General features: G+C 45.4%; 1 protein-coding gene across 1 annotated transcript in view; it reads right to left on the reverse strand.

Annotated features, from left to right (window-relative positions):
- Positions 1 to 321: 321 nt before the first annotated feature.
- The window catches only part of gli3 (GLI family zinc finger 3), a 92,921-nt gene continuing 65,904 nt past the window's right edge, over positions 322 to 27,338 (reverse strand). Inside the window, exons 5-15 of the mRNA XM_034108281.1 lie at positions 25,135 to 25,340; positions 21,883 to 22,044; positions 17,934 to 18,153; positions 16,253 to 16,472; positions 15,128 to 15,241; positions 14,117 to 14,257; positions 8,503 to 8,652; positions 8,246 to 8,410; positions 7,880 to 8,152; positions 6,354 to 6,747; positions 322 to 4,403 (exon numbers count right to left, since the gene is read on the reverse strand). Of these exons, the coding sequence (XP_033964172.1) occupies positions 2,080 to 4,403; positions 6,354 to 6,747; positions 7,880 to 8,152; positions 8,246 to 8,410; positions 8,503 to 8,652; positions 14,117 to 14,257; positions 15,128 to 15,241; positions 16,253 to 16,472; positions 17,934 to 18,153; positions 21,883 to 22,044; positions 25,135 to 25,340 (4,369 nt within the window). The 3' untranslated portion in view covers positions 322 to 2,079. The remainder of the gene's footprint in view (positions 4,404 to 6,353; positions 6,748 to 7,879; positions 8,153 to 8,245; positions 8,411 to 8,502; positions 8,653 to 14,116; positions 14,258 to 15,127; positions 15,242 to 16,252; positions 16,473 to 17,933; positions 18,154 to 21,882; positions 22,045 to 25,134; positions 25,341 to 27,338) is intronic.

The raw sequence follows: 27,338 nt of genomic DNA on the forward strand, positions 1-27,338 counted from the left end.
TGAAATGACAGGTCTATCTTATCAAGTACAAATGTAAAGTAACAACTGGCTTAATATGTATTTACTGTCTATTAATTTACATGGCACGTTATGTTTGGTGGATTAATTGGTAAATCAGCTTGAATGATAGTGACATAAGGAGTGTGTGCAGAAGTAGGTCTTCTGTTTGACATTACGTTACATTACATGTCCTCTATGTTGGATTGTCGCCATAAAAAACAAAACCATTTATCAACCCAGTACATTTTATATGTGATTTAAACCAGCACAGGAAGAAGAAAAGAGACTTAAAATATAAGTTATTTTTAATTTCTTTTCTCATTTTTATTAAAACCATACAAACATTTGTAGTCAGTTATAAAAGAGCAAAGTGGCTCTTCTGGCACTGGCGGCTCCGCTCTGAGCCAGATCTGTCTGGCCTCTACCCAGGGCCTGGGAATCCCTGCTTTCAAAGTCAATTCTTTATTGGCCCCAGGATATTTCCCATTTCCTCTGCTAAACCTACAGAAAGAGTATTGTATTTACACATTATATATAAAAGAGCACAACAAAATGTGAAAACTTAAAAAACAAAATCAAAGAAAAGTAGAATGCATTTTGCAAATCTGAACTTTTCTGATAGTCTGACTTTTCATATATAAATGTTCTGTCATTTAATATTTGTTCAGGTCTCACAAGACACTTTACATGTTTAATATTTTTTTATTTTTCACAATGGAAGATTGGCAGTGATCTTTCTCTTGATCGACAGGCAGATACTGTACGTATAAGGCACATATCTCAATGTAATTTCCTTCCCTCAAAGAAAATAATTTCTACTTCTTTGAAGAAGAAAAAACCACTAATGCACAACTACAAAATGATAAAAGTACCAAAGAACAACAAAACAATTTGTACCTCATTGCTTTGACGTTGAATAAAAGGTAAACTACTCCATATTCTGTGTCCAGTCACTTAGGACTGCAAGGCAACACTAACACTGTTGACAAATTCACTGCAATACTTGATGGCAGTACACATTCTGAATTTAAGAGCTTTGGAGAAAACAATACAGAGGATTTCCTATCAAACAGAACACGTCACTTAACAGCATTTACTGTATCTTTACGAGAGGGAAATTCATGTGCTGTGGACCACTGTTGGTCATGAAGACAGATTAAAAACATGAAATAATCATATCTATTTATGTAAGCATACATAACGCACCAACGGGGACCTTTGATCATAAAGGAGAAAATGTCAATTTTCATATCAGCTCCAAACAACCGTGCAATCCAACGTCAACATTTGATTTTCACAAACAGAATATAAAAACACTGTTATATACACTTGTGAGTACCTTACCAGACTAACTAAACCAAGCCATTTAGATATCAAGGGGACGACTATCTACAGTACCTTGAAGACTTGAATGTGTTCGTTACCATACTGCAGTTGCTCTCCACAAAAACACCACTTGGTAAAACTTGGTAGAAGCACTGAAACATTTACAGATTCACAAAAGTAACAAACAAAATAACAACAAATGTAAATACACCACTTATTAAAAACCTATGATATATGATACAAAGTTATCACCAGGGCCTGCTAAATAATGACCCATTTCTGACCTGCTGTAACCAGAATGGATTGAGCGGCTTTGTACCTCTGGGATCAGAACTGCAGATACTTGGCACATGGGCTAGTCTATAAACTTATATAGACAGTGTTCATGTTTTACCTTGAATACATGCATCTTTACTGATAGTGTATACAGCAAAACCAGTGACAATAAACCAAATACTGTTTAAAGGAGTGAACTGGAAATACAAAGAGAAGAGCTTCCAAAAATAGCCTACATTCCAGAAAAGGAATATAACTATTTATCTATACATAATTTTGACACATCCCGTTTCTGTGTGGGATGACCTTTTTACAAAAGAAATGGGTTTGGCAATTGCCTTTTCCAGAACACTTTAAGTACATATTAAAGTTCTCGTAATTGTCACTTTGGTCTAAATCTTCACATACACCAGAGTTTTTCTCTTCCTTTTTTTACATTTTTCTTAAGGGAGGAGATAGCAAAGAGGGAGAAAGCAGCTACCGCATGATAGCCAGGAACTTGCTCTCCTCAGCCAGTGTGGTGAGCAGAGAGCTCATGTCTCCAATCGCCATGTTGTTCAGGCCGGGGGCCACACTGTGGAAGGTCGCAGATGCTCGAGGCATGGTCAGGCGTGATGAGGTCCTGGACAGACCCTGGAAGATGGAGGGACTCAACACCCCTGAGACCAGGCTACCCTGGTCATAGCCATCCTCCAGCATGGCACCAAAGTCTAGACTTACACCCTCATCTAATAAACTGGGCACATTGCCATCCACTGTGCTGGTCACCTGGTCGGCACCAGGGGAGAGCAGGCTTGCCGTGTTCTCGTTGCCAGCACCTTGTCCCACAGACTCAGCTATGGAGTCCAGCAAGCACTGCTCCTCCAGGATAGGGAACGCCTTAACATCTGGTGGTTCGTAAGAGAGGCATTCATCAAAGCCATGCTCCAAGTATCCATGGTCTGGGCCCTCTAGTTTCAGCCCAGATACCTGATGTGCAAGGGAACAGTGGTCCCCACTTTTCTGCAATTGTTGCTGTTCACCACAGTTCTCTGGGTTGAGGTACTGCTGGGTCCGAACTGAATTCCTGTAACCGATCAGTGGGCGAGGGACATGGACCTGTCGATTGTGATGAACAGCAGTTCCCTGGGAGAGGCTGGGGATGTTGTCCATAGAGGTCCTGCTAAGGATAAGGTTGTTCCCAATTTGGCAAGAGGTGGTGTGGCTCTGTTGGAAGTGGCTCTGCTTCTGAGGTCCATTGGAGGCCTGCTGTTTGAAGGCCTGCGGAAGAGGCGCGTCTACGATCTGTGAGAAGTTAGGCCTTCCAAAGGTGTTTGTAGAGTTGTGACTAGTACCTCTCATCTGCATGCAGGAGTTAGGTGATGTCTCAAGCTTAACCCCAGGGTTGACACAACAAGCATTTTGAGGCAGATTAGCCTGGGCACAACTGTTCGGGAAATCAAGGGGTGCTTGCTGCTGAACCACCATGTTTCCAAACCTGCCAAAAGGCGCAGATATTGTTCCATGGTCTGTGCCAGACCACCTTCCACACTGTGTTTGGTGGTTCTGTTCTCTCTGAGGAGACCTCTCAACACTACCAGAGCTCACTTCATTCCACTGGATGGGAAGCTTACTCGGGCTCGTCCGCTCTGCTATCTGCTGGAGACTTTGGGATCCAGGAAAGGCCATATTCAACCCTGATGTCTGGATCAGTTCTACCTCCTCCATAGATGGATGGGAGACGTCCCTTTGGCCAGAAGCTAATTGGTCCTCAATGTGCATATAGGAGCCACCATCCACCTGAGCCTGGGAGTGAAGATACTGCACCAGGTCATCTGGCAGCATATCCTCATCCCCAAGTAACATGCCAGCCTGATCCTCCATGGCCAGTGCTTCTAAAGCTGCGTGTTCTGCGATGCTAGGAGTGTACGGTGAGTGCTGCAGGCCTCTCTGAAGGTTGCCCTCTGATCGCGTGTAGTTCTGTAGGCCAAAGCTGCGGGTTTCAGGGGTCGAATGATGGGACAAGGGCGGAAGAGGGTGGAGATTGTTGAGGCTGTTGAAGCGTTGCACTGGTGGCAGATTGCAAACATCGCGAGCCTGCGTCCGCACTGGGTCGCTGGCCCTCCGGTTCCCATTCAGTGGCCCCTCGCCAGGATAGAGGACTCTCCTCCTATGACCTGCATGTCCCATATACCCATTGGTGTACCCGTTGGTGCCATCACCGCAGCAATGTGGCCTGACTAGTGGCGGTAAAGGGTGGTTGCTACCACCATCATCCATCATGGCCATGCGCGTCTTCAAGCTCATGCGCTCCATGTTAGGAAGAGGCGTGGGAGGTGGGCCACCAGTGGCTGCTGCATACTTGGCTTTCAGGTGGTAGTGCTGTGCTGGTGTTAAAGTGAGCATACCCCTTGACCCCGCTACTCCTCCCATACCTACTCCTCCTATACTTCCACAGCCCGCACCTAGGTGCATCCCTCCACCCCCACCTCCATAGTGGCTCGCCTCGCTTGACCGGCGGGAGGCATCAGTGGAGATGGGGTCGTATGAGTCGGTGGAGCTGAGGTTGTGGAGGCGGCGGTGGTGGCCTGCAGCCATCGTACCCTCACTCTGGGAAGCCTGGCTGGAGCGTCGACTGGAGAAGCAGGGGGAGATACCTGAGGAGCGCCGACTGCTGCTCAGGTAGGCCGAACTGGTGGCGCTACCACTGCTGTCACGCCGGTCTCGGAGCAAATTGAGCACTGTTAGCTCTGTGCTGCTCAGCTCAGCATGAGCAGGTGGCTGAGGAGCAGACACCCCCCACTGCCTGCCCAGACAGAATTCTGAGGGAGAAACACAGACAGAGAAAACGGAATGAGTAAAGGTTGGACTGCAGACAAGGATATTGTGTGTTGAAAGGGAGATTACAGGTTATGAGAGATTAAACACCAAATAAGTGCAGATAGATCCCCAGATGTATGCATATAAACAGACAGCATTTGGCCATGAAACCCTGTTACATGCTGGTTTCCCTGATATGATGTGCGGGTTGATATGGCTCTGATACCATTTCCCAGCAGAACAGTACATTTTAGGCATTAGTTTTGCCTGAATGCTTCAACCGAGAAGGGCAAGATGGAAGCCAGGATAAATGTTTTTCTTAAAGGTGACATGTCATGATTTTCCGGTTATTACCCGTCCCCTTGTGTGTTATGAAGGTTGCATGTAAACGGTCTGCAGAGTCAAAACCCTCAAAGTACACCATGTAGGGAGTAAAACTCTAAAACAGAAAATACCTCCCCAAAACGCCTCGTTGGAGATACGTCACTGTCCATTTGATTCTTCCGGGTACATCATGATGTCATGTCGTCCCCGGAACGAAATGGACCAATCCGCGGAGCCGTTACGTTAAGCCCCCGCTGATTGGTCCAAATGGACCAATCCACGGACTTCCTCACACACTCAGTGCAAGCAGCTCTGCTGATTTCTCCTCCCTGGCTGCAGGCTGATAACAGACAGTTGGGATCGCGGCGAAATTCTCTCTGCAGACCCATTCTCACAGCGTTTATCAACCTTTTTCTTACTCAATATCAAGCCACACTTACGGCCCGTCCACTCTACAGCGTCGACAGCGTCGAAAACTCCAATCTGCCCATTCACTTTGAATGGGGTGACGTCACGTTGCCTCGCTTTTTCGCCGAACTGAATTGTGGGTAGCAGAGCGGTCCGTCTCCGCCGTCTCCGCCGTCAGAAGTTGAACAATGTTCAACTTCTGACGCCGGAGTAGCCAGCGCGAGCCAATCAAATCCCGTTTCGGAAAATCTGACAGCTCAAGCCGTAGCCAATCAAACCGCGTCTAAGCTGGGAGAGATATCCCGCCGTTCATTTCTATATTTCAAAAAAAGTTGGAGGAGAAACTAACTATCGGCGTAGCAAATCACCCGGTTTTGTATGACCAGACCCTCTTCACCTACCGGGATACAAACCGGAGGAACCAGGCATGGAGGGAGGTGGCAGAGACAGTGGGGGAAACTGGTAGGTTTTTGCCGGTTTGGGGATTTTATATATATATTGCTCCCATAACATCCCCGGGGTTATGTATGTCGGGGGCGGGAGATTCATGTGATTGGTTGTTGGTCGTGTTGCTTGAATAAAATCCCCAAGCTCCAGACACGCCCAGCTCCAAGCTTTTTTTTAAGCTGTAGTGTGGACGCTCCGTTATTGTTTTTACTTCGGCTGTGACTTTGTGCGTGCTCAGGGTGAGTTTGGCTGTGTTTCGCTGTGTATCGCTAAACAAGGAAATTACACCTCCACGGAGCTTAGCGCGATTCACAACGTCCCGGCCAATCGGAGCACACTGGGCTCACAGGGAGGGGGGGGCAAGAGCTGCAACGAGCCGTTTAGTGGAGAGAGTGAATACACATACTTTACAGAGATGCTGTATGCGAAACCAATGTGAGTTTGGAAAATTGCACAGTATAAATCTATTCTAGTAGACCAAAAAATGGAATTATGATCAGTGGAAATGGCCATGACATGTGACCTTTAAAGCATGATTTGTGGGTAAGAGTCTTTTCTGTATACAGGTGCTTTTCAACTGTAAAAATCTCCACTTGAGCTCAATCACGTGTCGAAATAGGGATAATTTATGCTTAATTTGTGAGTGTTGTTGACTGTAGTTAAATAGTTTAAGAGCAGTAAGAAAATAAATTGTCATACCCACTTGTACCACAAATTGAAGGATTTTCAAACAAGACAAAACTTTGAAAGAAAGTTGAAAAAGTGAAACTTACCCTTCCCCAGGATGTTGGGTAGTGTGGAACCTTTTGGGGGCGGTGTAGGGGACAGGGTCCCCAGCCTGGGCAGCACTCCGTTCACCTGCTTCAGCCTCTCCATCTTGATGTGCTCCATCCAGCGCACAGGGCGGCCCACACTGCGCCTTGCCTGCAGGGTCAGCATGGCCGCTGTTGCCGTGGAGACTGTGGAGTCCATGATGGGGCTTGGCTCACCCTCACACTCCTCCTCAAAATCATCTTCGTGTTCTTCTCTCCCCTCGTCCTCCTCTAGCCCCTCCCCTGACGAGCGTCCGGCGCTCACAGCAAGCTGGACTCCACTGCTGGGATAGGTGCTGACGGGGGACTGGTCACTGCTGCATGTAGACTGACCGCCAGGGCTTGGCTGAGACGTCTGATACAGGCCAGGGAAGAAGAGAAGATTGAGATACAGGAGGAAAAGAAAGAGAAAGAGGTAAGTTTATCTCAGGACATGTATACAGTATCAATGCCACACAAAAAGATGAATGTAATCTTTTGACGGATGTATTCCCTATAAAATAGGAAAATGATCCTAAAGAATCACAGACAATTAGGAGAGATGCTATTCACATATGCACTTGCATTATCATTCCAGATTGAGCTGGTTGTCCAACCCTCAGCAACAAGAAGGGGGAAGAAAAGAGGTATTTGGAGGACAATGCTTTGTACATTATTGGGGCATAAGTAATGCCTCCCCCTGTGATCCAGTCAGGTCCAACACAGACAAAAAGGAGAAAATCCTGTTTTGGGTTCTTTTCAAAGGATAGGCAAATAGGATAAAGGCCTAATTAGGTTGTTTACTGAATTGAAAAGTATGTTGCACTGAGGAATAATGGAATTACTTTTTTCTGGCATCCAGCTTCAACATTGTTTAGAGGGCATTCGTCCTGTTAGCTGTTGAATGAAGTTGGCTGCCTATCAGAGCCCTGGGCACGATGGGGCGTACTTTCAGTGCCCACAGAGTTCAGCCCAAAGCATTGGGCATTGCTCAGAAAAATGCATTGCCTTTGGTAAATAACATTGCCAATCTTCAGAGTGATGTAAAATGAGAAGAATCTGTGTCATATGAATGTGAAGGACGAGGGACACCAACGTAATCACAATTTGACCATGTTTTGGGTGAAAGTGAAGCAGTTGTGATGGGATGAGAAAAGACGATAAACAGAGCAAAAACCACGATGAGCCACGATGGGAAAAAGTGAGACTCACACAGAATACTTTACAAATGCAATGTGAAGGGGATACCTATCTCACCTGATTACCCACTGTCCTTAGAAAGGGAGGTAGAGAAATGCCATAGCATTGGATAGGAAGAAAAAGTTTACTCATTAGAAGACTTTAGTGTTAAATGTGCATGCCCCCAATCAAATGTTAAGTCACACAGTCACACTCAGTACTCGGCATTCAAATGTTCTATGTTAAAGTGAAGGAATAGGTTAATCAGAAAATAATTCAAATAGGATAAGATACGGTTTTTTCATCACAATTAATAAAGAAAGTCTTACCATAGGCTTCTCTGTCTTGATAGACTTGACCTGCAGACATTCATCCTGTTTTGAGGTAGCATGGTTGTACTCCCTTTGGTCCGTGTAACCACCCATTTGCCCTGGCGACCGGCCCTGGCTGTTGCCCCCAGGTGGTGGAGGACGCGGGTAATCTCCACGCTGTTTCTTGGTGACGTGCGCCTCCGGTCCGTGCACCGTCTTCACGTGCTTGCGTAAGGAGCTAGGATCCGTGTAGCGTTTGGTGCAGCCTGGGATTTTGCACACATATGGTTTCTAAAAATGAAAGGAGAAAGATGAGCTGTGAGAAACACATTCATTCAGCAAAGTCAAAGGATCATAACGGGCCTTGATCACGTTTGTCAGTACCTCGTTTGAGTGTGTGCGATTCTGGTGTTTCGCCCGGTCTGAGGCATTGGAAAAGGCCTTGTTGCAGCCTTCGTGTTCACACACATACGGTTTCTCTCCGGTGTGCGAGCGTAAGTGAGTTTTAAGGTTTTCCAGACGGGAGTAGGCCTTGGCACAGCCCTCAAACTGCAGGACAGAGAAACAAGGCGGCATCACTCACACAGCTTGAATCTTGTGTTACCAGGTAGCTTTTCAGAAAATAACGAAGGGTTTCTTACCGTGCACTTGTGGGGTTTTTCCCCAGTATGCCTGCGCATGTGGACCACCAGCATGTACTGCGCCTTGAAGGGCTTCTGCTCTCGAGAACATTCCTCCCACCGACACACAAACTCCTTCTTCTCCCCATGGATGTGGTCATTGTTGATGTGCTACAAAAGATGGTGAGATCAACTTTAAGCAAACATCAATCATTGGATTATTATAAGCTCTATTAAGTGTACTTTTAAGTAAGTACTTTTGCATTGAATTGATTCATTGTTTAGCTTGAGGTGTTTTTGCTCTGCAGCAAATATGACATTTCCTTTTCTGTTTTCCATTTCATTTCTCTTAAAACCCTTTTCCATTATTTTCCATCGGTGTTAAAATCAGCACAAACACAGGGGGAAGTCAGTCTTGTGAGTCTCAGTGTCCAATCTGAACAGGATTTTCAAATAAAACCCTGTCACTTCACATCACAGTGGGCCCTCGCCCCTCCATGACAAGTGCTGACAGTTGTGCTGCCGTGGCAACTTCCAATCTGAAGGCTTAGGAAGGAGGGAGAGGTGGGAGGGAGGTGAGGAGATATCAAGGGGGAGAAATCAAAAGTTCAGTCAAGGCATCTGAAATGTTAGGGCTTTACAACTCCAGCCAAGCATTATATCTGTGAGCACCACCTTTCTCTTGCTCCATCCCCTCCTCTCTTCCTTTTTTTCAGTTTTTCTTCTTCTCTTCTTACTAACTGTCTCGTGAAACTGGGTAAGTGGTGGACGTTCCAAAGGAATGAAGGAGGTGAGGATGGGGGGGAAAGTCACGCAGACCCTCTGGGGACAAAGTCAACATCTGGTTGTTTTTCAGAGTCAACACTGTGGTAGCCTTTCAGGGAGCAATTTAAACCCAGGGATACAGACACAATATCCTGACCAAAATAAATGGCATTATTACATTCCTGAGCAGCGGAGAAGAGCCTTTTTACCTTGGGGGTGAATGGAGAAGGACAGAGGGGAAAGAAAAAAAAAATGGGGGGGGGATAAATAGAGACTTGACTTTGAATGCTCTAAATGTCTGGGGAAAACGCTTTCTTTGAGCGCTTACTTGCAGAATTGTTAAGCTATAAAACATGCAGGACCAAAGCAAAATACAGAATCCAGGGTCAGTTCCCCTCTAGGCATGACAAGGCTCTGACAATGGCATCTTTGTTCCTCCCCTGCGCCCTGCCCACTGGCCAGATCATGACCCCACATATAACTATAACCATGACATCCACCAGAAACCGCCCTATTTCCAATCTTTCTTCAAGGCATTTGACCCTAAGCATGCCACCGCACTCCCTTCCCAGCAATACTGAAGGGGGAGTATCGACAAATGAGTCAGTGCAGCAACAGCCGTGCGTGACAGCAAAAGCAAAGAGTAAAATGACACTAAAATATCCGCAAAGGACCTCCATTATTCTCGCTTGACACTTTTTAATTCTAAAGTGACAAAACAAGACTAATTCCAGGGGAAATGATTGGGGACTGGATGACCACAGACATTAGTGAAGTTTCCCAAAGATTGATCTTCCTCCCCACCTCGGTCCGAGCCTCACAAAACCTTACTCGTCTTCTCTTTTTCTTCCTCTCTGTGAGGGAATCCCTGTGGCAAGCAATCGGTCTGTTGTGAGCAGCATTCAATATCCCCGGGCGGAGAGCGATGGGAGAGCGCCGTGGTGTTGGATCACGTGGGTGGTTGGAACAACACGAGCGCATGCACACACAGATGGATACACACTCGCACTCTGTTTGTACAAATGAAGGAGGTCGCTGACGGGTGTGATGCATGAGGCTCTGAGCTGACAGAGAGGGGGGGACAGACAGCACGGGGAGAGGGGCCGCCGAGAAACCTAATGGCATGATCTAATAGCAATTCTTATTGAATCAATAATCTCCATGCTGAGCAGACAGGCCACGTTGGCCGGCTAAATCGACAAACAGGTGCTGATAGCAGCGGAGAGGCAGGTTATTCATCTTCCCCCTGCCAGCTTATCGGCCAACAACTGTAAAAAACGCCGCCAAGATGGATTTAGGAGGGAGTAGCACGACAGGGAGCGCCGGGGACACGGACACAGGGGACACTGAGGCCGTGTGACGTATGAGAGGCACACACAGATACACACACACAGGTGCAAGCAAGGACTGTTTTCCTGGTCCCGGTGCTTGGGTAGAAACATCCAAAAAAACACCAAAACAATTCCCACTTGGATTTTTATGTCTTCAGAAAAAACTAAAAGTATATGGTTTAAAAATGTGTCATTCTATACTATTCTAAAAACATGCATCCCAACACCTTTAATAATAGACTGTAACACACAGAATCCTATCTTTTTGTGTGTGCTATTTCTCAGCATTTGCCCGTTTCAGTATCAATCTCCATGACTCCTTATCAAACTCTCTCTGGGACATAGCCCTCATGCATTAGAATGCAAGCGTGCATGAAAAGAGGGCCTGTTTACAAGGCAATTTCACTAAGCTGTGGGACCCGCAACACCGTTTAGCTTTATCAAACAGTGCCTAATAAATCATATGCTCTTTTGTGATGTCAGTTGCTGAAGTGCTTTGTGTAAAGAGAGGGAAAAAAATAGCATGAAAAAGGCAAAGAAGGGAGGGAAGGAGGAGGGAGGAAGTAAAAGGGGGAGAAATTGAGGGAAGGAGGGAGGATGAGAGTAAGTGAGTGAGCGGGCAGGGGGCAGGGAGCTAGAATTGGCATGTGTAATTCAGCACAGTCTTTTCATCTCAGAGTAAGATATTCTCGACAGATAAGGGGCCTAATCCTTCTCCTGATCAACACAAATCTGCATTTTGCCAATTAAAAGCCTGCTCCAGCAGCCGGGGGGGGGCTGCCTTCAGACTGCGCCCGCTTTTATCTCGCTTTAACACCGGGGAGGCGCACAGCAGCCGCCTCCACCACAAGGCTGCACACAGGCAGAGCCCGCTCCCCACCTGAGAACAAGGACATCGCAGCGCCACCTATGGAGATGACCTGGAACAGAATGGTAGACTGTGGAGGGGGGGGGGAAAGACCTGATGAGCTCGGAGAACACACACATGCAGACCACCATCAGACACCACTCATATACAGTCTGAAACATCCCCACACATCTGTACGATAGCAGGCCTACATTGACAGGAGAATCCACTAGAAGTGTAATTCACGCTAGGTCAAACACATTTTAAAGAGGCAGGATATTCGCATTAATGTTTACTTTTAAAAAGAAGCTGAAGAATACTAAATTAAGGTGATTCATCTTGCATAACACCACACTCAGTGTTTGTCTATAGCCACAATTTATTCTTCCTTACAGAGAAGAATATTGCTTACATATATTGTATTTGTACAAGGGAACTAAAACCGCAAAGCTCTGTTTTAGATTCCTCCGTGTCAAAGTATTAGTAATAATAAAATAGTGTTGGGCAAGGCCATATTAGGGCATTAGGAAGTGTTGGGTTGGCATCCGGCAACTGAACTGAGCCCCACTTCAAGAGAGACATTAAAGAAGCCACCAGGCCTTATCTTTGGAAGTACTCGCTTCAAGCGGTAAAGAGGGGAGGGACAGAAAATGAAAGAGAAAATGTGAGAGGGAGAGGTTCATGCCCAAAAATGGGGAAGCAAGAGAATGTGTAGCTGATGCCGAGAGGGAGATGGAGCGGTATAGAGAGTTGAAATGCAATAAATGAAGTAAATACAGCAAACTAAAATTGACACCCGCCTCGCTTTCGCTGACTGGGTAGGCCAGATAAGTGAGCTAAATTGCACAGATCTGATGTTTATCTTATCGGCTGCACCGAGAGCGCTTAAACGCAGATGATAAAGGAACGCGGTGGCGTGTCATGTTGAGAGCATGCTTGAGAGTGTAAAAATATGCATGGAGAGCGCAGCAGGAGTGCTTTTGAACAAGGTGGAGAGCAACAAGGGTGGTGGGAAGGCTTCATTCTAAAATTAGACCAACCACAAAGGAAAGGGGATATTTGAATCAGTACTTTAAATACTTTAAAAACATTTAGCACAGCAGTCAAATCTTTAAAAACATTCGATATGTTAAAACTTTGTGCAAACGCTGGTGGTTCAATTAGTTTGAGTTTTTTTTATCATGTTTTTTTTCCCCGAAGCCATTTCAGAAGAAGACAAGTACAAGGGGGAAGGGACGCTCCATTGTTTGGTTATATGGAAATCCCCCCACCCCCAAACCCCTCCCAGTGTGTGAGGAGAGACACTGTGGTCCAAATACTGTACTTATCCTATTACTGAGGGGGGTGGGGGGGTGGAGAGATAAGAGCGTTTTCCCGTCCGCTCTGCTGAATTAGAGGACACGGATTCTGTAGGCGAAGACTTTTATTGGCATCTCTCTGCATATCTGCATGTGCATAGAAAATGAGAAATAAAATGCAATATCAGAAAGTCAAATGGAAAAAAAAATATATTCTCAGATGGAGGAAATGGAAAACTAATAAGGATTTTGTAAGTGTCTGTCTACACGGGAATCTGATAATAAGGGCAGCTTGGCAAGGTTAGGCTGGATAGTATTTGTGGAGAGATGAGAGAACATTGTTTTGCTCAGATGGCCACCTGCTGTGACTACAGTAGGGGGAGCACGCTTTTCCTCCATTAAGAAGCCTTCCTCCCTTCCTCTCCCACCACCTTAACTCATCCCGCCTTCTGAAACAGGGGCAAGAAGTTGTCAAGATTCTCAACCTTTGAGCCGAGCCCTTCAAACACGGGAGGCAGCCCATTCCGCGCTGAGGATATCAATTATAGATAGGGGTTACCACCGCGGCTGAGGATTGCAATGTCAAGACGGCAAATAGACAGCTGTGGAGAGCTGAGGATCTTTCTATCAGATGTGTGCTGATGTGTGTTTCACATGTGTGTGCGTGCCTTGTTCACGGCATCATATTGGTTTATTTTCAACTCCAACTTCAGTGTGCCCCGTGAGTGCTTCACAAGCCAAGGGAGAGTTGCAGAGCTAAGTAGAGGCCCATAATGTCATTAATATTTAGCTTGGCAGTGAACCCTCTGGCGCACTGTGATGAGAGGTCATCCATCTCCTGGGCTGTGTGAGAGTTCTGATAACAGGCAGGAAGAAGGCCGGTCCAGTGTTGTACACAAAGCTCACATCCTGACTCTGGGAGGCTTAACCCGCCAAATCACTTAGCAGCGTTCAGCTGTGAGATGTGCTCTCCAGCTTCTGAGTCCATTACCACAGTCCCTGGATCCAATCAGGAATCCGGCAGCAGTATCAGTGAATGCCCGCAGCACTGACTCTTTCTGTAGGGTGCTGCTGCACGGGCGCACAGGCAGGGGTTGTGGCCTGATAGGGGGCATTGTGCACAAAAGCACAGCTGCAGTACATGTAGCTGGGATCCACTGAGCTTGAGGATAGAAACACTGAAATCTCTCACAGCACAGAGACATTGTCGTTTTTTATTTTGAGCCATACCGTGAATGCTTCATCACCCTGTTGTGTTTTCCTGAAAGAAACATTAGTCCCGGAGAACAACTGGGGCTAAGTGAACACTTCTCTGCCCACAGGAAGGGATGGATTACGATACGACATATCTTTTAAACAGCACATTTACATTCTTTTAAATCAGCGCTACTCACTTGCACTAGCTGCTCCTGCGTGTCAAACTCGCGGCAACAGTTCTCCCAGTGGCAGTTTGTCTCATAAACCAGCTCTGGCTCCTGTTTGCTTTCATCCTTGTCCCCTTCCTCTTTCACCAGGGTCATCCCATCTGGATGGTCCTGAGGAAAAAAACAGTTACAATATTTTAGTTCAACGACTAAGCACAGCGTTTTGTAAATATTGAAAACACGACTGGAACTGCCTTCCCCCCCCCCAATATCAGTCCATCTAAATTTGTCATGAAAGTATATTTTATGGCCTTTCTGGTTTACATCTTAGGCCCAGCCAAAAATGATTTGGTCACAGGTCTCAGCCACAGTGCCCCTGTTAGTCTGGCCTTGTCTGGCTGCCGTGAAGAAAAGTGTGGAGAGGAAATGTAGCGCTGAAAGCCCCGCTCTGTGTTTGGGGGTTGTTATACGACAGGACTGGGGTAAGTATTTGAGGAATCTAAACCCCTTTTCCTGCTAGAGGTTGCTCTATTAGCCCAGACATATTTCACTGTCACAGTTAGGAGGCTGAGTGGAGCAGAGTCTGCACCCCAGGCTGAATATCAACTCTAATAAGGTTTTTTTCCTGCAGATGCAAACATGAACTGTTATCACATTTCTCTTTCATTTCTCCAGGCACTTAAAATGTTGATTAAACAAAAACAATTTCCTTCTGGTCTCCCAGAGATCAATGAATTGTTGTTGCTTCGGAAACAGCGGCTGATAAGAGCAGAGTGGGAAACACCAAGAAACAGCCAAATGAAGGTACATACATAAAAACTGTGGCTGGTAAGCTTGTGTATTGTTGCGGCAGATGACCGATTATTATGTGGGCGTCATATTGTAGTGGAAAAATCTAAACATCAAAACTTGGCTGGATGCTAGGATTTACCATCAGAATTGTTTGCCAGAATGTGGATAGCTTTGTCAGATGGCTGAAGAGAATCCTATGGACCCAGTGAGTTCAAATATATGTTTATATTTATGATGGACAATCCTCACCTGTACGCTCAGTGCGCCTGGGCTCGGCATCTCCTCCTCTGGTTTCATTTTGGAGCGTTTGTGGTGCATTGGGTCCCCTGTGCTGCTCACTGCAGACTCACTCGTTGGTTTGATCTGTTCAAATAAGAGATGTTTCATCATGTTGAGGTTCCTATGACATGGATTTGACTATATATGATTCAATCGCGGTGTTTACTGATATGTCTTATGTTATTCTTTATAGAATAAAAACAAATGCATGTGCTGCTTATAAGTCCATTAATCATTGAGTTAATCAAGCAGAATAAAAACAACTGTGGTTAAACTGTAATGATGTCTGCACACTCAGTCTCAGGCAATAGCTTTTGACTTTGCAGATGAAAAACTATGCAATTGACTGTTTCACATTAGCTCCTATAATCACTGCAATTAAAACTAACTCGTGAGCCAATGGATGACCGGAGTTTGGCCCTGGCTTAAATTCACCCTTGGGGGAATTATTGTTACATGCCAAGCTCACAAGAACAAAAGAACAAACAAGAAGGTCCTGTGTGTTTCTCCACAGAGTTGTAGTGTTTCTGTCAGTCTCGGTACACTATCTTCGCTCAAATATATGAGATTCAGCATTGGCCCCGAAGCAATATTCTGTTCTTTCAGGAGACGGAAAAGGCAATTTTGGTGTACCTAATTTGAATGAGGCCTCATTTGTGATAACACAACATTCGAGGGATAGGAAGCAGCAGGGAGGACGCTAATAAACATTGAATATTTTCTTCAAATGTGGGCCCGCACATAAAGTGAAGGTTGAGGATGGCGAGAAAGAGCCCCTTTGGATCCATCCATCCATGTCAATATCCCTTCTCTATATCCTTGTGCTCTCTCTAGTGATTAATGGAGTCAGCAGTGGGATTCTATGCTAACAAGCCCCTTGTTGTTTGCTGCAGGCACGTTCTGGGCTGTGAGCGGCAGTCTTAAAGCAAGAGACAACACAAGTAGGAGGAAACTCCCAGGAGATGGGTGCGTGGAGGGGGGGTCCTGCCTGTACCATGTGAGCTTTTTCCGTTTCACTGAAATGTAGCTGGCATGTGACGCCGCTATCTATTACCCGTGATGATGAATCGCACAGGCGCCTGCTGCCGCTCTCACCTGTGAGGAGTCGTTGGAGAGGACTGAGCGCTCGCTCGCGCTGAGCCCTGGGGGGGGGATGCCGGGGACGGACCTCTGGGTGGCGAAGGCCGGCGACGGGTGGATAAGAGGCGGGCTGTGGCCGAAAGCAGAGCCCACGAGCCCCGGCTGACGGCCCATCAGCTGCTGGTGCACGTGCAACGCAACCGGGGAAGGAGGGTAGGCGAAGCTTAACGCCGGGCTGAGGGAGCAGAAAGGGAAACAAAACATAAAATAAACTACAACTTCAAAAATGAGGCAATAAGACAGTGAATAAATGGATTGTTCTGGATAGCTTCTTCTCCCTGAGGACAATCTGACAGGAGATAGTGTGGTAATGCTGGAACCAGGGGGCTGCGGGCAGGACCCTGCCAATGAATGTTCAGCTTGTTAACACACAGTGAATTATCATGTGGTCTGTAGGCAGACCTGTGGCAGGATGTCATTCTTCCACTGGGCAAAATGATAAGATGATAAACAATCTGGAGTGTGTTGAACAGCCATGTAAATAAAGCCAAATGATTTGCCTCAACCTGAACTAACTTTGTTTATCCTCACACCCCAGAAGCCACCTCTGGGGCGTGTGTAACCACAGGCGAACCAGCAGATAAACAGAACTGTGTCCGGCCTCCATTCATCCTGAGCCCTGACACCTCGCTCTCACTGCGGCCCATATGTCTGCTGATCTTATTACGAGCCGAGTGGAAATCAATGGTCCGAGACACATTTGGGGGCCCATCCGCTTGTCATATCACTCATCAGTCTGTTGGCCCTGGCTATTTGGGTCCTGTCACTGGGACAGTGGCTGAGCGCGCAGCATGATTGATCAGCCTCTTCTTACAGATCGCTGATCAATGGCTGTGGGTGGGGCCATGGATCTTTTCTTTCCCCTTCTCTTTTCTTTTCTTTTGCTTCCCCTTGCTGGTACCGGGCCGTGATGTGTGTGAGGTTTCCATGAGGTATACCTGATGACTGACACCAGCCGCCGGGGAGGCAGGCTGACTGGCTGACTGGGAGATCGTCACCCACATGGGGCATTGACATGGACGATAGGCTACACACACTTTAATTCACTCCACCACACACTTTCTTTCTCATTTCTAATATTGTGTTGCCAAGTGTGCTGCATGAAAAATACAATCAATGATATTAGAAAACCATCTACACCACTACCCCGGGGAGGTGCTGCTGTCTGATCTATCATTGGCACATGTTGGGCCCCAAATGACCACCTTGAGAGAAGCACAGTCAATAGAAGCTCCTGGAAGACATCCTGACAGGATAAGTTGTGTGTTTCTAACTTTAAAGGGCTAATCTAGGGATTTTGTATTAACTCCCATGACATATGGGGACTAATAATAGAATATTAAGAATCAGTGCAACAAAAAGATGCCGTTTTAGCCTGGCTTGTTTGCGATATGCTAAAATACCATGAGTTTTATTCAATAGTGTGGGTCAAGCTCTGGCATCACTACATCCTACATTTCCCATAATGCAAATTGATTGTGTGTTTCATTACATCCCCCAAGCTCTTACACTTTAAGTTTGTAATACAGGCTTTATGTCAAAGTTGTTATGTCTGAAGCACAATCTGAAATAAATAATAACCAAAAAGGATATAAGAAATGAATAATTGACACAGGACCATTTTTCTTTCAGCTACCTGATGGCTCCCGCAGAGAGGTGACCGTAGGAGCCGCTGGTGGACGAGCTGGAGCGGGAGTTGTTGAGCATGGTGACGAGAGAGTTGGGGGAGTGGCGGATCCTCGTCTGCAGGTCGAAGCTGTGCTCAGAGAGGGGGGAGATGGGCAGGGGGCGCTTCCTGTTTGGCCGCGTTGGCAGCCTCGGGCTCGGGAATCGAGAATCTGCAGAGAGGAGGAGATCTGAGTAAGGTAAAGGGGAAAAAATACAAGGTTAAATTGAACTTTACAACTGTGCTCCTTCATTCAAAGTTTCTCTGAGGAGCGTCAGATACATTCATTGGTAACAATCCCAAAAACATTGTTTGCTGCGTTATACGTTTGACTTCATCCTAACCTAACCTAACCCTAACAGAGGACATTTTTGTCAATCATCACACAAAAGGATCATCTGAATGAGTGTTCAGCTGTCACTTGATGCACTGCTTGCATTTCATCCATGAGAAAACATGTCTTTTATGTTGGAGAAATGCTCTGACTGTGTATGGTAATATTTAATCAAGTCCAATTTGACTCGTTATTCAAATGCAATCAATGTTGACTGGAAATACTAAAAAGGGGTTTTGAAAAGGTAAAAGGCGGAAACAGCGCAGCCATTCTCTCTGCACATACAATGAGCCACGGGTAGAGATTAAACATGACTTGTGTTGTCTTTTCACATGGAGATGTCACAAACAAGACAGGGGAAAACAGAGGGAGATGGAAGGAGGGGGGGGAAGCGCTGAGGGGATGTCGTGCTTTGTGCATGAACTGACACAATGACTTTGTGACTCAAGACTTGGAAATAAAACATTTTGAGTTATTTTATAAAAGGCAAACAAAACCAGCTTACGCAGCCCCTTTAACCCCCCTCCATATGTACGTCCCCCACAATCCATCCATCTCCCAAACGTAAATGCTCCATCTCTGGTTTGACACATCCAACGATTACAGAGTGCTCCATTCACATGGTAATCAGAGTGAGTGGATGTGTGTGTGTGCGTGCCTCTGTGGCGGCGGCGGTGCTGTTCTGGCATACATAGGCCTGAGTTTCGACTACCGCATGAAGCTGTATGGAGAGCACGCCTCCTTTACATGGTCATTGTATGGAAAATCTCTTTTTATGTCTTAGTGAAGGGGGTGTTGTAGAGGAGCCATATGTGTACACATGAAAATCCCTGAGTGCTCATAATTGATAATACAATGTTAGTCATGTGACGCTGCACGACATGTCTGATTTTACACAGTTTAATTCAGCTTGAACAAAATAGATAGTCTTGCAAAAATATAATTTTGACTAAACTTGACATTTTTTAAACAAGCCAAATAAAGTGAATTATCCTTATTTCCTACAAGTGAGAGAGCCGAAAAAGCAGGTCCACCATCCCACCACTGCAAAGGCTCATGGGAGTGGTGTTTATTAATGCCCAGCCCAAATGATAAATCGGCCAACCCGGGGAGACGGAGAGGGGAGCGTCCCGGCTCGTAGCGGGACTGTCCCTCTAATTTCCTCGTGATTTATGGACGGGATGGCTGGTTACGGGCTGCGTCATTAATTCTTGTGGCCAGGGAGGGTTCAGACAAGCCGGACTGACAGCGTTGGAAATAAAAGCTGGCTTCAAAACTGGGGTTGAGCCCTCGCCGACACACTTTGGGGCCACCTGAGAGGGACACTATCACAGGGGAGGGCTGAAGTGAAGGGTGGATTTAAGACCGGACGGAATTTCTTCATGCGGAACATTTACTATAGGAGGCGAACAATCATTCCTGTGAAATGAATATGACAGTAATCCTATTTATTTACTTAAAGCTAATTTCAAATATGAAGATGATGTGTCACTTTTTCTTTATGGAAATACATTTTGCTAAACAGATACAATTAGTCTTGGCAGGAGTGTAATCAACAATTAAGTGGTTTGTTTGTATCAAACAAAACATTCAGTGTTGAAAATGTTACTAAGAATGAACTTATTAATGAAAAAAACAGTGGATAAATAGCAAGGAAATGAAAATGAACTAATGAAAAGCAGGAATAAAGACTTTGGTATTGTGATCTATGCGAGCTATGGCACTAATTAGGCAGCAGGAACAGAGACAATAGCCCATTAAAGCACAAATAGGCAGGACAGGCCCATTGTTTCATTAGCACCACTCTCTCTGACGGTAATTACACTGATGTGAAATAGACTAAAATAGCCGCAGTAACGTGGTAGCCCAGATTATCAGCGAAAGCCTCTTGATAGACTCTTTTCTTTGTATGTTTTTTTTTCTGAAATCCAACAAAGCTTTAAAGTGTTAATTTTCCCTCCGTTGGAACACACATTGTTGAAACATGATGAGTTATTACCAGCAATGATCACAGGCGTTTTTTTAAGTGAGGAGCATCGCATCTCCACTTAAATTTGGCCCTAATTGTTTTGTTTCAGTCTATTAATCTTAAAAAGTGACACAGAAGAAAGGATTTCTCCAGTGATGAATGGCAGGACATTCCAATTCCCACTTAATAGCAATTAATTTTCTGATACCCGCACAAGTTTGGCTAGTTTTAATTAGTTTGTTCTGAGGAATGGGGGAACTTCACCCCGGATTTCCATGAAAGCGACGTCTGCCTGACTAAATACATTCTCATCAAAGGGAGAGGGGTGAGGCTGCCTGACCTTTCTAAGATTCAGTGTGCGTTTAATTTCCTATTTACACTTTAAAATAACTCATTAGCATAAGTCCTCCGCACACAGTCCTGAGCCCAGCACAGTAAGACAATGGCTCATTTAAATCATGTCAAAGTCAAGCTGCAGGTCCCTCCTCGCTGTGGTTGAGCTGTAGCTTGATCTATAAATACCACAAAGAAGGTGTATCTTAAAGGTGCCTTTCAGAAGTTGAATTCCCACTGGGCGCCCCCTACTATAATGTTCTGTTATGAACTAAATAATTAAAGGTGTTATCTCAGGAGACATGTCTTTTTACCCGGGCCAAATCTGGTTCAACCATTTTTTTTAGATGTCTCAGTTTGCTCAAGCTGCTGTTTAAACATTATTTAAATAAACCCCTTATAATGTGTACATACATTCCAGTGATTAAGATAGTGTTACATTTAGTGTTATTTAAAACCACAACACCTACAAATTGATCTGCATATTATTTCTTTATGGAATAAAGAATGAAACAATTACAGATAGCTGCCTGTTACACACACCTCTGTGTGTTCTCTCTCCTCTCCTCTCTGCTCCTTTTTGCACAGGTGTTTCTGATCTGTCCTGATTTGCACTCAGCCCTTTATTTCCTCAGGTGCTCCTGCCTTGATTACAAAGTAATGAGGAAGGCTGGGGGGGAAGTAGGATTTATGGAATATTGTTGAGAACTTAACAATGGTCCTGGATCAGCTCAGCCTGATAAATGGACATTAAAGGTCCCCTATTATACTGTTTTACTTCAATATATTGTTGGTCTCAGATATATAAAAGTGTTTGGCTCGAAATACCAAACAGATCGTGCATTGTAGCATTTCATAAACCCCTTTGTTTCAGCCCTGTTTTAAAAGTGCTGATTCTCTGTCTGTTACTTTAGATGAAAATAAGGAGCCACTCCCCACGCCCCTCTGAGAGATATTTGGTTAAAAAGAACACAATGGTGCTCTCGGAGGAGATTCAGGTGATAAGGGGGGGGGGGGGGGGGGGAGTGGTTATTGGCTAATGGTTACACAAGCCAAAAAATCGTTATGACATCATAAAGTGGCCGAAATCTGATCAGCTCATTTTCATTTTTATAGAAATGGATCAGGACAAAAAGTTTGCAAATGTTTTTTCCTGAAACCTTCAGAATCTCTCAACACAGAGGGGACACATGTTTATGTATAAAACACATGAACAAGTGGATTTTGCATAATAGGTGACCTTTAACTTGTCTACTAGCCATGAACAATGATTGCTGACTTACTTTCCACTGCCTGCAGGTACTCCATGTGCAGGGCGCTGGCGCTGGTGACGCCCGCTGTGGACGCCACCGAGGGGAGCAGGTCGGTGGCGTAAGGACTGCGGTGGCCGGCGAGCAGGGCCATCTGGTGGTAGTACTCTGCTGTGGTCATGCCTGTGTGAGGGGCTGGAGCAGGAGAACAATCGGGTCAGAGAGGAGGAAAACAAGGTAGGAGACAGAGGTATGGAGGAAAATGAATGAGGCATTGATAAAAACACGACAAGGAGAGCACCTGCGCCGCATCACAAACCTGCGTTCATTTACATGAGATGATAATCAGCTCAGCAAAACAGTAATGAGTACATTAGCAAACAGCATCAAGTTAAGCAAAACAGCTGCACAGGGAGCATCACCTGAAGTGGAGAGCCTCACGAGGGACCAGTGGAGGCTTGCCCAGAGATTACAGTGAGTGTGCATTAGTGCTTGATTGATGCAGAGCACGGCATAACCGATCGTCTTACAATACAATTCTTAAACAGCCTTCTACTTTCTGTTCCTTGATCACTTGGAGTGTGTGTGTGTGTGTGTGTGTGTGTGTGTGTGTGTGTGTGTGTGTGTGTGTGTGTGTGTGTGTGTGTGTGTGTGTGTGTGTGTGTGTGTGTGTGTGTGTGTGTGTGTGTGTGTGTGTGTGTGTGTGTGTGTGTGTGTGTGTGTGTGTGTGTGTGTGTGTGTGTGTGTGTGTGGTAAGAGTATGTGGGCTGACACATCTTTTGCCAGCGATGGTGCTCGTGTGTTGTTCACATCAGGGCTGCAGCGTGCAGATATGCAACCTGCTGTGCTCCCTTAAACTCTATAGAGAAAAACAAAAGGCCTAAATCTGCCCGCACGTATCTGCATGCATAAAGATGCGGCAAACGATTCTGCCTCCACTTCTCTCTTCTCCTCAAAATGCCTCTCTTCCAAGTCAGTCCCTTAGTTATCGAGTGCTGTAAGTCCTTGAACCGTAGCCTAAAAATAAACATCTGGTGGTGGGCTTCCTTATGCAAATACTCTAAGAAAGAGAGACGGGAAAGACTAACACTGTGGTTTTGGATGCAAATATAGAATCAGTTCAGACCCACAGAGTGCTTCAGCTCTTCTTTCCCCCCCAACTCAAGACATAAAGAGAAAATAAATAAAGAAACGCTGCATGAGGAGATTTCCTCTTAAGGCTGGCCTGTATACCGGCAATATGCATCCATGATTGGTTGAATGGATGTAAGAAAGAAATCTAAATTAATTCGATCTGGGTATTATGTCTTCAGTGGAAGGGGGGAGTCTTTTAATTGTCTCTGCTGTTCCGCCTTAGCTTTGCTTTTGCATTCAACCATAATATGGCCCATTCAGTATCCAACATGCGCAGAAAAGGGCTTTGCAGAATTTCTAAATCAGAAATGTTGGCATCCGAGATCGATCCTGGGGGCAAAAAGGGGGGGTGGGGGCAGGCTGTCGGTGTGGCACTCAGGCAGAGATGTGCCTCAGGACTGGGTGAGCCACCGGGTTCTCCTTCAGCATTACAATAGGATCAGGGGCAATACCTCTGAACCCCATCTCTCACATAGAAAAGAGGGAAGTATTGTGAAGGAGGAGCAGAATAAAAAGAAAGCAAATGTGTGGCAGCAAAAGGGTGGCACCAAATCCCACCCACTTTAAATCTCCATTAGACTCTGTTAATTAATTCATCATTATTCAAGTGTTCATTTTTGCGGGGTAAAAAAGGCATAGTGAAGAAGCAGGCTCTCGTAAGCGTGGTGATATACTAACAACACAAAAGCTGATGGGTTAATTAATCAGCGGGTTGATTAAAGGAGTAATTAGGTGCCTCATTCACAATTCACAGCGGAAAGAGGATCATGGTAGGTTGGAGAAACCACTTTTGATTGAAGCTAAGACTGGTGCACATTATATTGCGGTAATGGAAGATTGGAGGTTAGAGAGTTTGAGCTTAAGTCTATATTTCCTGATTGTTAGAGTGCAGGAGAGGGGATGAGTGAGACTCTTGGTGTTCACTTAGAGACAGCCTTTAAACAGACCTGGATGAGAGGAAGTGGAGTGTGCTGGTGTAGAGGAAGTGTCCCGCTATCTGCCGTTTCAGAAATACACTTTAACACAAGGTGGGGAGCTAAAGTGGGGCTCTGCTGCTGAAGTGTGGAAGGGTTGATGGCTATAGACATGAGGGCCACAATCAGGCCATTTCAAGACCTTTAAGGTGAATGTAGATGTTTGGCAAAAAAAATCTCAAATACGAATAGTTTTTACTGTGGTTTCTTACAGAATCCAAGATTCATATTTGTTTCCATTCTTGATTATTTTGTATTTGTCTGTTTTTGCAACTAACCACTAAATTATTCATTCTGGAATATGCTCTAAGAAATCAGAAAATGCCGCTCAGAGTTCAATTTGATGTCTTAATATCATTAGTTTTTGTCTCACCAGCAGTCCATTATTTTAAAGAAAAAAAAATACAATACAAATAAGCAAATCCTTACATTAGCAAAACTGGAAATATGTGGGATTTCTTAAAATATTATACAAATATAATTGAACCAGTTCGTCTTATTTAAGCCCTACTAAATACTACATTCATAGCATTTAGATTGCTGACAGCAAGTTGCTAGCACACAATTAAGTAAGTTTTTCCCTTTTTAACAGTTTTAAAATCTTATTTTCTATCAGTTTTTCTTTTTGTAAAGCCCCTGGTTGTGTTGTCTGCTTTAATTGAAGTTCCCTGTCCAAATCCCTCTTGAGATCTCAGGAAACAAGCGCTCCCTGAGCTTGAATCCCCCCCTCCCTCGGTGTGAGCGTTGTAACTGTACGTGACCCTGCCGCTCACTGATGCATCCTCCAGAGGTTCTCTGACATGACTCACAGATCAAAAGGATTAGCCTCCCTCCAACCTGCACCCCCACCCACAAGGATGGAGCCACCATCATATGAGTTCCAGCCACCTCCTCCCTCACTCAGATAACATTGCACCAACCCCTGGGTCTTAATAGAGATGGATCTAGTTGCCTCTCACCTGACCTCTTCTGATCTCAAACAGGAATTAAACTGATACAGAGAATCGAGATTCCCACTAAAAGCAATCAAACGGCACTAATCAATTTCAACAATCATTTTTAAAGGTCTACTGAGGCTTTGATGCGTATCTCTGCTGTGCTGAGGTTGTGTGCAGTTGTGCATGTGAGTGCATATGCATCAAGCTTTGTGCGTCGGTGTGCGTTTCACTTTATTCACCATCTGCAGGGCTGAGGCCCCGGGTGGCTGACAGGACGGAGATGGAAGGGCTGCTGTGGAGCGAGCGGATGTAGTCCATGTATGGGTTGATGTAGGGGTGCGGAGGGTGAAAGGGCGACTCCGCCCCCACGGAGGGGTTCCGCTGGGGCGAGATCCGGATGAGGGAGATGTCAGAGAAAGCCGGACTGCCCGCCATCCCAGGAGGCCTGCGGAGACACAAGGGAAAGAAAATATATTTAAAGAACATGGATACATAACGTGCAACCAACTCAAAATACAACTTACAGCAGTAAATGTGTGTGATTGCTGTGAACAATCATTCTGACTGCGGTTCAAGTGAAATGTGATTGAAACGTATTAAGTCACCACATGTGGAATAATAGGATATTTTGATTTGATTAGGTTCTAATGTTGCCAACATTGTGTAAAATTAACATCAATAATCCAGTCGACTCCACAATTTCAACATCATGCTCATTTTATTAGTCTCAGACGATGTAGATTGTATTGCCGTTGGTGGACTGGCAGTGGCGAGGCCAGACAAATGGACTGTGACACTATCTCTCTCCCTCCATCTGCGAGGCAGAGAGGAGAGCGCTGCATTCCAACTGCTCCCTACGCAGACATTTCCTCAGATCAAAGGCAGCTTTCACCACTGTGTCTTAATCAGAGGGAAACGTTAGACCGAGCTCACTGCTGGCCAGCGCCAGACAAGCAACGCTACACCACTTTACTCAGATGGCTTCAAACTTGGCTTTGAGCAGAAACCGTGTACAGAATTACACATGACGGATACAATGTTGAACAAAATCCATCAGCATGTCTCACACAAGATGCACAATCTTACTTCTTTAAATAGAAAATATGATCAGGCTATTCTGTTTCTAATCAAAAACCTTTACTGTGAAATGTCTCTATGGTATGAGATGTGAAATAAAGTTGAGAACAATCAAGAAAACTTCATAGGAGCCAAGTTTGAGATGAACTAATTTGTCTCCCTTCTTATAATTGGCTAGGAGGGCAAGGACACTTCATAATGATGGCTTTCGCCACAAAGGCCTTCCCCTGAGGATGTGGAGAAATCCAGATATCAGCCAGACATTAACAGGCTAAGAGATTAGACTGAATTAGCCCCTCCACTTCTCTGTGGCTCCCCAGTGGACCAGTCTACTGTGACAAAAGACCCCAGGAGAAGGAGAGGATGAGCGAAGGAGGGAGGCCGAGAAAAAGTGCGGGTTTAAGAAGGAGGTGAGGAGAGATGGAAAAGGGTGGGAAAAGACGGGAGAAAAAGTGAGACCTGGCCCAGAATTTGTCTCGCTGTGACCTTGAGCGAGGCCAGGGGAGTGGAACAGCCCAATTACGACCTCCGCCCCGTCCCCTGATCCCCTACAGGCCCCTCCGGCCCTTTACTCCGCAGCCCCCCTAATGATGGAGCTCAGGCCAGGGAAAATAATGAGTACTGAGGAGCGGAAACAACACACACACACACACACACACACACACACACTGGAGGACAGACAGATGTGTGCACAGGCATCCGTTCACACGTAAATACTTTGTCGCTGGGAACCTTTCTGTAATGAGCCCCAATGTGCTGTGGGACGATTTATTCTTACAAGTGTGTGTGACAGCACGTCTCAGTAAGGCTGAACACAGGTGAACGTGGAAAAAGACTCTCACTCTCACAAGGGGAAGTCTCAGTGAAAGCCTCATTGTTAAAGTGTGCAAAGGTGAGTGATCGTATCTGACACTGCAAAACAATGGCCATGGAATTTTTTTTTTCACCTCCATTTCTTTTCTGCACGTCTCCTGTCAAGAAGATTCATGAGGAATTGTTTGACTTCCTCCATACCTAGCGAGTCATGCTGAGGGCAACGGTGCACCTCAAAACAGGTGTGTGAGTGTGTTTATGATAAGCAAGTTATGTGCCCACACGCCACCATTGCATGCCTCATTTATACAGTTCAACAACACAGCTGCAGTGACGCTCACTTTGATGTGGTTGACCATGTACACACATGTACACACTCAGAGCAGGTGAGGAAAATCACACACAGAAAATGTTTGTCATTGATTTCAGAAACAACCTTTACATGGAATGATACATTTTCAGATTCTGCACTTGACACTTTTAAATACAAGTCAGTAGAATACATTTAAAATCCTTAGAATAACAGATGTACAGGGGTTCATTTAATGGCGGA

The sequence above is a fragment of the Pseudochaenichthys georgianus genome, chromosome 20, assembly GCF_902827115.2.
Source record: "Pseudochaenichthys georgianus chromosome 20, fPseGeo1.2, whole genome shotgun sequence".
Lineage (NCBI taxonomy): Eukaryota > Metazoa > Chordata > Actinopteri > Perciformes > Channichthyidae > Pseudochaenichthys > Pseudochaenichthys georgianus.